The sequence below is a fragment of the Bombus flavifrons genome, chromosome 2 (genome assembly GCF_040668555.2).
Source record: "Bombus flavifrons isolate JBK064 chromosome 2, iyBomFlav1_principal, whole genome shotgun sequence".
Classification (NCBI taxonomy): Eukaryota; Metazoa; Arthropoda; class Insecta; order Hymenoptera; family Apidae; genus Bombus; species Bombus flavifrons.
The window spans coordinates 6,642,810-6,656,449 of NC_138443.1; the positions used below are offsets into that span (position 1 = coordinate 6,642,810).

The following is a 13,640-nucleotide window of genomic DNA, read 5'->3' on the forward strand; positions in this document are numbered from 1 at the left end:
CCCGGAAATTCAATCTGCGACGATCTCGAGCAAAATTTCCACTCTCCGCGTCGACACTGCAAACCGAGCAGTTAAATCTCGCGCGATAGTGTGACAGAGAAAGAGAACGTTCGTATTATTCGATTCGCGTGAAAAACGAATTTGTGCTTCGTTCGCACGGGATATATCTTATTTAAAGAACAGAAGAAAAGAAAAAACGAAATAGAAAAGAAGGGACAGATTTAAGGTAGAGAGAAAAAGGAGAAGAAGAATCGAGAAACGAACCGAGAAAACTATAGGTCGGGCCCCGCTGGCGGTGACGACCCTCGAATCGCATAATCCCTTTGGTTCTGGAAACGAGTCGGCGCTTTCATTCTCGAATAAACGACCGATATCGATCGCGATCGGTATCTCGCGTACCGTGACGAGATACGCAAGACTAATGGACCCTCGCTCCTCTCCGCTGTCTAGTCCCTTTCACGAGCCCTTATCCCCCTTTTTATCTTCCCTCGACGGAATGGCCCCTATGTTGTGAGCACACCCTTACATAAAGGGGCTCTACCTATCTCCCTTTTTCGTTGTTCTCGCGCACGACTTGCAAATTTTGCCCTCGATTTGCTCCCGACTAGTCTCTCTCTTTCTCTTTGATTTAATCAAGGAAAACACTCGAAGCCTCGGCCGAGATGCGCACACGCGTGCATCATCGCGAATATGCCTCTTTCGAGGGACCCTCCGATTACCATCGATGATTATCGCATGACGCAGTTTGGATATTGAAAAGACGTGTCGTCTTTGTTCATGTTAGGGGAAAAGTTATTCTTACGATGTATTACTGGCTCGTGGTGTGTCTGATGCGAGCAGCAACATTTAACGAGCGTAATAAGCGGCTTGATTTCTCAGGTTGGATGTTAGAACTTACGTAAGGAAGTAATAAATATCGTGTATCTTGTAATTTCGTACCGACCGCGATAAGTCTGAGAAAACACGTGACGCAATATAGATGCATTACAACACTGAACAGATAGTAATCATTCAAGTAGCTACTAGAAAAATCACAAGACGGCAGCACATCCTTTCTAAAATATGTGATAGCATACGATCTCTCTGTCTCTTGTGTCTCAAACTTGCCAACCAATCGAATTTATTATACCCTGTATTCTTTCTCGTTGCTAATTTGCCCATCATTTACACGCGATTATATTAATGTCTCCTCCGAAGCTCATCACCTCGACAACTTTCTACCTCAGCGAGTAATTTCGACTCGAGAAGACGACGCTGGGAATCATATGGTTCGCGGATGTCCTCGTAAAGACGAAGAGGAGCAGCACGCGCCACGACCTTGCGCACAGTTGGGCGCGTTTCATGGCCTGTCGAAAGTGTGCCATTAAATACCAACGAAGCGATTTGGACGCGTACGAGGCATCGGATATTGCCGCGGATTTCGCGGCCAGGATACGACGACCAGTTAATAGAATCGTGCCGGCGCGAACGACCACGGAGTTCGGGTCGTTAACACCGCTAACGCCGTGTCCAGCCAACTATACTGCCACGAATTTACACAATCGTTGGAAACACGCGAACGTGCACCTTCCGCACCCCAATTGGCCCGTGCTCTTCCTCGTGCACGAGTTTCGGCATCGTGCAATAACCCGCGAACGTGTCGGAGTCATTAGCGTGCACACTCGCGCTAGGAATTTCTGTAGTTCCGTTTGTTACAGCGAACGAACAAGAAAACATAGCAGCGCGAATTTAATTGTACGATCATCGTCTCTGGCTAAAGTTGTTTGCTTGGTCTAGATGGTTGCGCGGTCTCTCGAGGGTTGAGAATATTAGCGGATGCGCTCAGAGGGATTTTAAATCGTTTCTGGGTTATTGCCCCTGAGTATATGCTCGTCTAATTTTCTTGCTTTGTTTGCAAGCGTGACAGATTTCTGGGTAGAGTCGTTCTGCTTTATGAGTTTCTCGTGCGAACTATTCGCAAATATTCGTGTAACTCGCATCCGGAGATATTCGATAGGAAAAGTTGCGGTTGCAGTTCGAGTTGAAACTTCGAGCAATCTGAATATTTCTTTTAGCCGTGATAGGGCAACGTATATCGTATACGTAATGAAGAAAATAAAATGAGGAAACGGTGGTCTTTGTTCTTTAACATTTTTTAGAAATCAATTGTTTGGTAAAAATAAGTATACAGCATGATGAGTGTTTTAAAAATCTAGTTTAAAATAGACGAATATTGCTACTACATTTGCATGCCTTCAAAATAATATAGGACAGAAAAATTTATAATAAAAATATACACTGTCCTCATATATTATTCATACATTACTATATATATTCATAAAAGATAAAAAGAAAACTAATGAAACATTCGAGTTAAGAACCGAATACGATTAAGAAGTACCTAATTAAAACTGTTATTTCCAAGTCCATTAAAAATAAGTCTCAATAAAAATCAATGGAATAAATCATGATAAAAATTCGATTAAGCAAAAAAAAAAAGAACAATTCGACAATTTCTCACCAACAAATCTTTTTTCAAGTATCAAAAAGAGAGTCGTAAAAAACGAAAAAGTTTCATTCAACCGTCGCATACGATGGAAAACAAAATCGCAACAGCGCGTAAATGCCGAAGTAAGAGGAAAGAAGGAAAGAAGTGGGAAACGTCTGAAGTTCCGGAGAAGTCAATGCACCGCGTTACTGAAACTGCGCCGGGCGATACGCTTCAAGGTGATCTCTTCCGCACGGTTCGCGCTCGTAAAAGTTCACGAGCTCGACAATTACATGAAAGAGTCGTAAAAGCGTAATGCCCCGTGGCCAGGCTGTACCGTCGTATAACGACGTCGTACGAGCATCCTCTGGCGTCCGACACCGTTACACACACGCTTCAACACTCGCGTCATATCGGAAACAAATTCACCAACAGAAATCGACACGATTTCTACCCGATATCATAGAGAGGAAGAGATAAAGCGGCAAAGAATAAAAAAGAAATATGAAAGAGAAAGATATAGATAGCAAACACGCGAATGTTATTGAATGAATCGTAGCGGTTACAGTGGCTTTTCCGCGTGGAAAAGTCAACCGGCGCCGGAAATACGAAACCAGCCTTTATATATAGGCTCCGGGAATATAAAACATCTCGACCACTTGCTCGCACTGCACCAACACCAAAGCGTTTAAACCGGCTACACCAACTGGAAAAAAAGCAGATAATTCTCGGACGAAAGGAGAACAGATCATGAGGCAGGATATTCACCAGAGAATTAAGTTCATTGTAAACATCTCTCTTCTACTCGCATCTTTTTATAATGTAACGTATAATATGAATATTATATATACATTATACATTAATATTACATATATGCCAGCGTATTGGTTCCATTCAGCAGTTAATTAAGATTACACGACAGGCGGCCACGATGTCAATTCGAGTGTGGTATATGTTGTCTGTTCTCATTAAACATCGACAAAACCAGTCCTGGACATATCATTGTCGGTTATCACATGAAAACTGTACATATACGTAGACACGTAAAAAGAAAGCGAGAGGAAGGAAGAGGAAAAAAGAGCGACGACGCGAGAGCGTTAAAGTCGCAGAATAATACTTGAGAGAAAATGATCGCATCTTCGTCTCGGATATATATATATATATATATGTCGAGTTCTCGTTGGGGTTAGGGGTGTGTAACGAATCTTCATTTGGATTAGCCATTGTTGTTATACAATATAGATGATATTTACTGGTACAAATATGATTATTACAGAATTTGATAAGTAACCGTGGCGATTAGATACTGGAGATACTAACGACAATGATCTTAGGTTCAATAACGAAACCACGGTCAACGGGATAGCAAATGCGTTTTCTTCCAAAGTCTAAGTCGAACTGAACTTACTTGTCCACACTTCAAGTGTAACTAAACTTATTTGTCCACAGTACAAGTAGTACAAGTGGAACTCTCTGTATCCCTCGGGTCAACTATATTTTTAAGGAGAGCTATACAATTACTTCTTACCTCTGTTAGATAAAAACGTTCATCCCGTGACCGAGGTTACGTTTAGCGACCAGTTGTGTTACTTCGAGCACAAGCCTACTGTCATAAATCTCGGGCAAACATAATCGGATTAAATCATAAACAACTATTTCTAAGTTTTATTATTTAAGTGCAGCTATAATAAAAAGTCAAGACTAAAGTATTTGGGGATCTTCCCAAACATTTCAAAAAAAAGGCCCCGATGTCCTTTCATCTCCGACATATATATATTTACACGGCATATATTGACCGATAATGAATAGGTTCCACGTTTCAGCTGAATCATTCCAATTACACTCTGGCGTACAAACCGCCATCGATTCATTAGGAGAGAGAGAGAGAGAATGATGGTTCTCGGTACTCACGCGGTAGCGCGTTTACGAGTCACTCGATACGTCAGAATGGTGAACGGACGCGTATGTCCGACAAGTGTGTTGCTGTATATACCTGTTGCTACAAGCACGAGTGCGTGCCTGGTCCAAACCAATACAATAAATTCTTGTTGCGTCAATGATTAATCATGAATGACAAAACGCTGTAATATGATATCGTCCGCCACCGCTAATAATAAATGACTGCGGACGGGGAATGACTCGATCCGTGCGCCGTGTGCGTACGTTTCGCGATGCAATCGACGATTTTTTTCGCGATTCGTCGCCGACGAATCATCCGCTGACAAACGAAACAAACTCGCTGGCTGTGACTCGTTCTTAGAACGAACGACAGCGACGGGTTCATAGAAAACCGATAAGGCCGGACAGGGTAAGCTAGTGTTATTTCAGTAGGAAGGATATTTGAGACAAGCCAAGTAATTTGTCCCGTGATTGGTGAAATTCGATTGTGAATAATTTTGAAGATCTACATTTGCAAACGCACACAGTTCGATGACCATAAACGTATTCCATGGATAATGATTATTAGTAACCAAAAAAATTCCGTTACCGATTATGGCTATCGGTAATCGTAAAAAAAAATGTCAACATCCATGGTGTTATCAGTAGCCAAAACAAAATTCAGCCACCGATAATGATTATCGGTAACTATAAAAAAATGTCAGCATCCACGATGATGCTATCGACGATCAAAACAAAATTTCCGTCTCGATGACGGTTACTAACGACCAGACAATAACATAAATAATAGTAAATTCGCAAATGAACTTAAAGAAAAGAATGTTTGTGACATTATCTTTCTGCACTTTCCGGCTTTACTATTTTCTGTTGATGATCAGTGCGGTTTCTAAACGATTGAAATATCGAGGTAACGGCGCAGCTAAGGAAGTCGTGGCGGAGATCAACGAAAAAAGAAACTGATCAACTTCAAGGAGGAAGATCGATCTTTGGATCAATCGTACGAGATGCGACATCGTTCACGCAATCATGCTCGCGTATATGTACGTTCATCGCGCGATCACGCGATTAATCTTCGTACTGCGTGAATCAGCGGAAGTGCCACGTCCACACAAGCAACCAGTGTGCATTTTATATGAAGTCATTTGCATCGAACGCGACCACGAAGTGTGGCCTATAAATTACCACGTGTCCGCGATAACCGCAACGCCGACGAAAGACAATAAACTCCAGCGACGCGAACGCTTCTGTTTGTCCTCCTTCTTTCCTTTTCTCTTCTCTTCTTTCTCTCTCTCGTCTTTTTTTCTATAACCTCGGCTACCTTTGCACAGCTCCGATCTAATTGCTACTCTCCACACGGACTCGAAGTCTGTCGCATGACTGAACGTTCGTGTGCAGGTGAATTAACACGTGACCGTCCATTGACGTTTAGTATGCCGTGTCTTTGAACGGTAATGTGTCGGGCTCTTTCGCCTGGGTTATGTAAATCGCGATGCCCGTCGTGCTATTCTCCAGACATTTGTCAATTTGCTTAATACCAGCGTTTCTTTTATTTCGTTCGTTCATTCTTCTACGTTGTAACAGTTTGCTGGAAATATGTACTTCTACTGACACAACGAATAATATAAACTTGTAAATTTTGTTCAAATGAATTTCTTTTAACTAAACGAAGCTTGGTATTATGTATCTTTCACGATATAATATTACGTTTTGTATCTTCCCTGTAACAATGTTACGTTTATGCTCGGTTAAAGAAAATAAAATTATTTGAACCACAAGCCTGTATTTTGTGAACAATGCCAACTTCCTTTATATACCGTACAAAAACATTGTTTCTAATAAATGAATGTACTTGCCGACTAACTTCTCAACAACTTTACGAATAACAAAAGTAAACTCTCCAACTAGGTCAAACTATATATTAGATATCTGCCTGGCACCAACATACCGGAGACAAATCGCTCATAAGAGTTAAATTCAGCCAGAGGATGAAGAAACACTGTAGATTGCTGTATCAAACATGGTATCTAAACTAGAGTGAACATCGTATTAAAAGTCGCACCTAATCCACCAACAAACATCCAAAACTAAACTACTAAATCCCTTCCCATCCACCAAGAAATTTACAACATTCGACTCACTTAACCCTAACTTAAAGGTAGCTTTATAATATTTACAACCTTGAAGCCTCGTTCCATTCAGAATCTTCGTCTAAAAACCTGTTCAAGAGCCAATCAACCACCCACGCGAGATAAAGAAACGTGTCCAGGATCGTAAAGCTGCGTATCGTTCGATCGGAAGGACGATCGTGGGTAGACTGGCGGCGCGGCGCGTAAATTCAAAGGCGTTCCTCGGCGACCTTACGACCTTCTCAGTAGGAGTTGGTTGTGACTCGACTCCGACGCGCGTTGTATCCGCCGCTAATGAAGACGCATACACACCGGTGACGTTGCGGCGCAATAATGAAGATCTACGGGCGAAAGTAAAGCCACGGCATGGCTTGTCGACCGTATACTATACACACTTGCGCGTGTAGCCAACTGAGAAGGAGAAGGCGGCAGGCATTGCGAAGAAATACGCGGGAAGAAGCTGTTCAGCGGGTCGGCTGAATGGCCGGTGGCCAGGTAAGGTCGTAGCACAGCTGCTTTCATTAGAGTAGTCGCGTACATTCACTGGTTCTTATGCAGGTACAGCCAAGATTTATGGATTATTGGATTGTTCTTGGTAGTCGCGATTTAACCCTCCCGCTGGTAAAAGCATTGTAGCGCGCTTATTGCTGAATTGTCGTATTTGTACATGAAATGTGTTTGAATATTTATTATAGAATACTTGGATGTTCATATTGTTGTATGTGTTGTATAAAATATATCCATACTTGGGCAGCAATCCGAAAGTGTATGTAGAAACTATGAAATGTTTGTTGGAAACTTATTGCAAAATTTAGTAAAAAATTACAGATGAATAACCATACTAAATATGCAATAGGTGTTTATGTTTAAGAGAAATATTAAGATTAACAAACTTTTAAAAAACGGTAAAAAAACGCAATATTTAATAAAATATTGTAGATTTTCAGATTAGTTTCAATCTTTACCAGTGTAACTGTTATAGTTACGTCTCATTATAGCGTCAAATGAGACTTCAGAAAGTTTCGTATAACACGCGTTACATATTTCATACATGTAACATCTACAAGTGTTCGATTACTTTTGTGAGCTTGTTTGTATACAGAGAATATCACTATATTCTTTTTTGTTGAGATTCCTATTGAGGTAATACGATACTTGATGATTTGATTCGCAATAAATATGAAACAAAAAAAGAGCAGAAAAAAGAAAGTAAATACACAGAGTCGTTAAGTCAATCGCGTGTGAACTGAACAAGCGTCGATCAGGCAAATTCGAGAAATATAAGGGGATACGAGAGTTTCAACATAGGCCAGGACCGTGCGAAGAAATTTTTTATACAGGCATGTCGTACTTTTTATCAAGCAAAAGGAATAAAGACTATAATCACCATGGTTACAATACACTTGTTACTTCAAATTTATTATCGTAATCTATGTAGCTAAAAAAACTAACAAAAAAGACTTTTATTTTGGAAAAAGAAAAAAACGGAAAGATTTACACGTTCATAGTTTTGACATAGGGCGGAGAATGCATGAATGATAAAGTGACTATGCTGACAAGACAGGTGAAGATTAGGGTCAAAGGAGACAAGTATGTAGTATAGCCCATGGCGCAATCAAGAAAGACCAGTTAATTAATCACCGTTGATAAATAGTTAATCATCCAAGTTAATCTTCCGCTTGAGGACTATAGTGAGGTATAATACAGTATATGTAAGTATGATCATTATGTCATATCATAGTTCCGTTTCATACGAGGATTTCCCACATTCACGTAGAATTTATCGTAAATTTCTCCAAGTTTTCAAAAAACACACTAAAAGTATAAAAGTACACGTTATTAACGTCTTCCTGGCCAAGGGATTGCACGAGCAATTCCCAACCGGATAATATCGCAGCCAGAAGGTTAAATATTCTGGAGATTGGTGTGATTAACTTGGTAGAAAAGAGCACGGCGCTACCGGATTTAAAAGAAGCGGTTATTTATGAAACCCTCTTGTGTAATTTTCAAGAAAACGAGGGGAATTAAGTGGCTAAGTCGCTCGTTAAATTCAGATAGAGGAGGTGTGTTATTGCTACGGACATTAGCAAATGGCACCGTAAAACCATATCCTCCGACGATACGCAAGAATCACAGACGATTTTTAAGATTAGTCGATTAAGACCTACCAATTAAAAGATTTAACGTCATATTTTACAGAAAAAATGATATTGCAATATCTATCGCACCTGTCGTATTAATTCCAATCTCAAAAATAATGTTAACAAGCTCTCAGCGAATTAATATTCGGAATTGAAAATAATAAATGAATCAATGAAATTCTTTTAAATCTTCATTGCGAACAACGTTTTAGAGTTGGTTCGTATGACAATTCTTAACAGATTACACGTACTGCCGTTTATGATAGTTTCATGACTTGATGTTGCTAACACATTATAACGGAGTTTCACGAAACATATTCCAGCGGTTACCAACGTCATCCGAAGCATGAATGCTGCGATTTTAATGTCAACTCGCAGCACAAATTCAAATAGGGGCATTACCTAACGACTTAATAACGGTTTAAACTGAAATTCGCAGACATGTTAAAGTGATCGGTATTGGAAATAAAGCTGCGCGCTTTCGTCGATTGTCTGGCGATACGGCAAAAAGAAAAACCACTAGGCAAAGTGCATGTAACTTTGAACGTTTCAAAAACTTAGGCGAATTCCGTATATTGAATTTAATGTGGTTCTAAAATACGATTTATCGTTGTTTGACATTTTCTCATATTCGATATTAATATCGATGTTAACGTCAAATAATATGAAATTAAAGAAAAAGGGAAAATTCCAATATATTGTAGAAAAAAAATTACAAAACATAAAGAAGAGATAGAAATTTCGTTCGATAGAAATTTTCTTGACTCACCATAACGTAGTGGCGCTGCATTTCGGTCTTCTCCTGGGCGAGTTTCTCCAGCTCCAATTTAATACTGGACAGAAAAAGCAGGAAAACGCACATGTAAGCAAAACATTAGTAAATGCAGGGCTACATACGAAAGCTTCAGGGCAGGTTTTAAAGTAGTAAAGAGATCGATATTTATAGAAACAATTATTTCAATCGTAATGATAAAATAATTCATCCGTGAACGATAAATAATAAGAGTTGAGAAAACATTGTCAAATAGGTTTACACGTATTTAATAAAATCATCGATTCGCATCAATGATCGTCGATTGTCAAGCTCCGTAACAGGTAAAAACATGATCGGTATGAGAAACAGGTTCATAACATCGTTAACGCGAGATATATGTATCAACGTTCAACTTTTTCACGCCTGTATTCATTCGCTCTATTTTTTCCTTATTTTTTAGATGTTCTTCCCTTCTTCACATCTGAGAGATCGATTTTCCGCTTCAGTCACGTTTCTCGATCGAGGATATTGCAGAAGGTTCGCACAGAGCCAAGCCATTAAAAACACACAATTAGTGGAGCCGCAACAAACAACGATAATAGTTGTTACACGATGGCCAATTGTATACGGCAGAATGTATGTAACATATATAGTAGACGTATCAGTTTTTCTTGCCGCTGTGTGAAACGATCGAGAGTATGGCGATACGCCTCTTTTAAATCGCATAGGAAAACTAGCGTATCGGAAGCAGTGCAATTGCGTGAATATTTCATGGAATCGCGGAGAAGGAATTTATTTTGCTCGCGTAAATCGGATTCACAGGAAATCGATGCACTGGCGATATCTATTTGCTGGGATTTACACGGAGTATTAATTTCCTCTGTTAGTATCACTTGGTCGTAGGTTTTTGGATAGACGTTTCCGTTAAATTATTTAATTGTGGAATACTTTATTTTAATTTATACTGTTTTTTTTGTGTTTGTGACAAAACCAGTCAGTAACAATAAAATGTTCCAAAAATTCTGATATTAAAACGAATGTAGTCTAAAATTTAATTCAATTAAATGACAGTGAATAATTGAAATCTAATCCAAAGTGTGTACTGTGAACACCTAGTACGAGTTGAAAATTAAAAAAAAAAGAAAGAAAAGCATTTGTTCTTTCTGGCATCATATAGTACTCGTTAAATCGAATAAAAGATGCTTAGTAAGCGAGCTTTTCCTGGAATAATACAAATTACTCGTGAATATATGTACGTACATGTATAATTACGTTTATAGTCAGACTATGCAACAAACTCGCTCATGACTAATCAAAGATGTAGTTTAACAAATTCAACATAATCAGTTTCTTATTCGAATGATGAAATAATATACACGAATTTCACAGTATTGAATCCTTGGCAACGTCACTCACGTGACTCACAAGCAACGTGATTTATCGTTGTACTGTTGTATCTAATTACCATATCATTGCACTTTTAGTTTTTAGATCGAAGCAAGAAACTAAACGATCGTTTATAATATTCACACTGAAAAGCTGAGAAAATTTCAATTATATAGGATTGAAAGGACAATTAATCCTATTCATCGAATAGACTAATTAAACTACCACGAAACAAACTAATTGACCCTATTTCTATTAAACAGACTAATTAAACCACTCAAAGAATGATATTTAACACTTTGACTGCCACGTTGGTCATATATGACCGGCCACGGTTTCTCCTGTGACGCCACAGTGGTCATTGGTCATTGGTAATTGGAGCGCTTGAATTTCTTACAATTGTAAAAATTGAATGAAAATTGACGATTAGGGCATTTTGAATATAACCGATAAATAGAAGCTACTTTGAAACAAAAAGTGCCCCATTGAACAATTAAACATTTTTATTAGAACATCGACAAAAAAAATGCGAACAAATCTTGCATCTAACGGTGCGCTGTGTTTGTATCCATATCTTTGAGGGGTAATCTACGAATATTATTATAAACACAACTTAGAAAATAATCGTAAATGCTGCTTTAATCATATATATAATCATATATATAATTGAAGTTAGAAGTGTGCACATACTTTACTATTATATATAGAATGAGCAAATACTGTTTACTAATATCTTCTACACGTTTCAATAATATATTCTGCACGTTTTGCTTACGACGAAATAACGAATGCGAATGGCTTGTTGAAATAAACGAAGCCTTGTTATAATATGTTGCTATCAATTGTTACTAAGGCACCACGGTGGTCACCCGTGACCGCCAATAAGATAAACGATCCATTGGGAAAGAATGTTGTCTTACATCATTCATTTATTATTATTTTGCCATTATATGCTTTGAATAATAAAAATACTCCCGTGGCGATCTGAGAGAAACATGTGATTTCGGCGTGGCATTCAAAGTGTTAATCCAAAATTTAAATTTCAAGAAAATCCTATCTGCAGTACAATCATTTTTCTAATTTACTGTCATGCTTTTTCCCTCCATTCATCGACTACTGTACATACTTCGAAACACATAACCCTTTCTTTAGCATCGATTGCAATTAAAATTAGGAAAAACATCGCGATACGAATGATGAAACATTGAATTCTCCGATCAAAAACAAGTCAGCGCCTATAAGCGTGATCGGACAGGGCTTGGGAACGTTGATTTTTCATTGGGGCTAAAATCGATCTTTATCGACACGCAGCGGGTCGTTATTGCGTCCGGCCAAAATAATAGGGCGTTAAATGGAAAATTAATTTCCACTGATCCCGTCGGCGTAACAATACGTCGCGAAACGACGCGACCAACCGCATATAAGGTCCCTTTTATAACGGAAGTAATTTTTTAACGACAATAGAACCGCGTCATATTTTTGTTTACCAGCCTGACAGCGAAATAGACCCCCTGGTCCGGGCGTGCTCGCGTTCCTGTAAAATTGCATCCCTTCCCGCCGTTCCGTATAATAAATATGTGCTCGTAATAGTTGAGTGCACTACGTAACACCGTATGCAGAAACCTTCCAGTGAATGTATTGGTGTCTGCAACAATGTTCATGTGTATACAGGGTGTTTCGCGCAATTGGACCACTATATATCTTTGGAATGATAGGGGACATAAACAAAAGTTTCATGAGGAAAAATTACATGGTTTCGAACGATGTACAATTTGATTAATGTGTTGTGCAAGTGGCGGCGTTTTGAACATTTTTAAGCCGTTTCCATCTTTTTAAGCGAGACTATACACATTCGTTTATATATCAATCGAGGTATCATTTTTATTCTCTGTAAAACAGCGTTAACGTAATATAACTGGCGCAGAAGCTATCTGCATTTCATTATATTTATTATAAAACGATGCATCGTGTGACGTGTACAGAAATTTGTAGGTCCTGCTTGCGGAAAATGCATGTATACACGTGCTTACGCTGTGTGATACACCACTCGAAACAATTTAAATTCGTCTAACGAATAAAGACACGTACGTATTGCGGATGTTTCTGCAAACTTATCAATCTCTGTGAATACGGGTAGAAGATGTAACCTAAACAAAGATTTGTTTTATCGCTAAATACTATAACGAGTACTATTATACTTTGGATATTTCTTATATTTTTCCATATTGCGTGCATTATATTTTGCATCTTCAAATTTCCCATAAATACACGTACGTATGCGTAAACAGCGGTCTACTAATAAACCTTTTGTCCGTCTTCTACCGTTTTAAAGTTATGGCCCATTCGACGAGAAACACCTTGTATACGGAGCATATACCAGCACGTTTATATTGTACGCGTTTCCACCCGTGTTCCTAGCATTTTACGAACGGCCAGCAACAGCTCGGACATCGAGATAATTCTTCCCGGTTTTCCCCGCGTTATAACGCCAATTACGCAAGAATTATGTTTTACGATATTTTTCTTCGCTCGCCGAGTACGCTGTAGGCTGTGTTCGGACCCGTGTACCGTACTACGAGCGACACGGTTCGCTGTTGTCGCGAATGGAAAGTGGCGTATTATCATTTAACGAGCCGCGTTACGACGTATTAAAAAGGGGAAAACCGGTGATTGGCCTGAAACCGAAACACCAGTGTGCCGTTTCTGTAAACGGTAAGAATTGAAATAACCGGACCTGAATGAATCAAACGTGTGAAATTAAGTGGAAGTTACGTACACAGTAGCTTACGAATGTATTTGTACAATTACAGAAACTTTTTATGGAAATATTATGCGAATCATACGAAACATTTTGAAATTTCGTTAGC

General features: G+C 39.0%; 1 protein-coding gene across 6 annotated transcripts in view; it reads right to left on the reverse strand.

Annotated features, from left to right (window-relative positions):
- LOC138189828 (protein groucho) overlaps window positions 1-13,640 on the reverse strand; it is a 154,428-nt gene that overhangs the window by 89,709 nt on the left and 51,079 nt on the right. For 5 of the 6 annotated variants that reach the window (XM_069132015.1, XM_069132014.1, XM_069132017.1 and 2 more), the window contains exon 3: window positions 9,403-9,466. The exons of the other annotated variant lie outside the window; for it this stretch is intronic. In XM_069132015.1, the coding sequence (XP_068988116.1) occupies window positions 9,403-9,466 (64 nt within the window). The remainder of the gene's footprint in view (window positions 1-9,402; window positions 9,467-13,640) is intronic. 6 annotated transcript variants of the gene reach the window in all.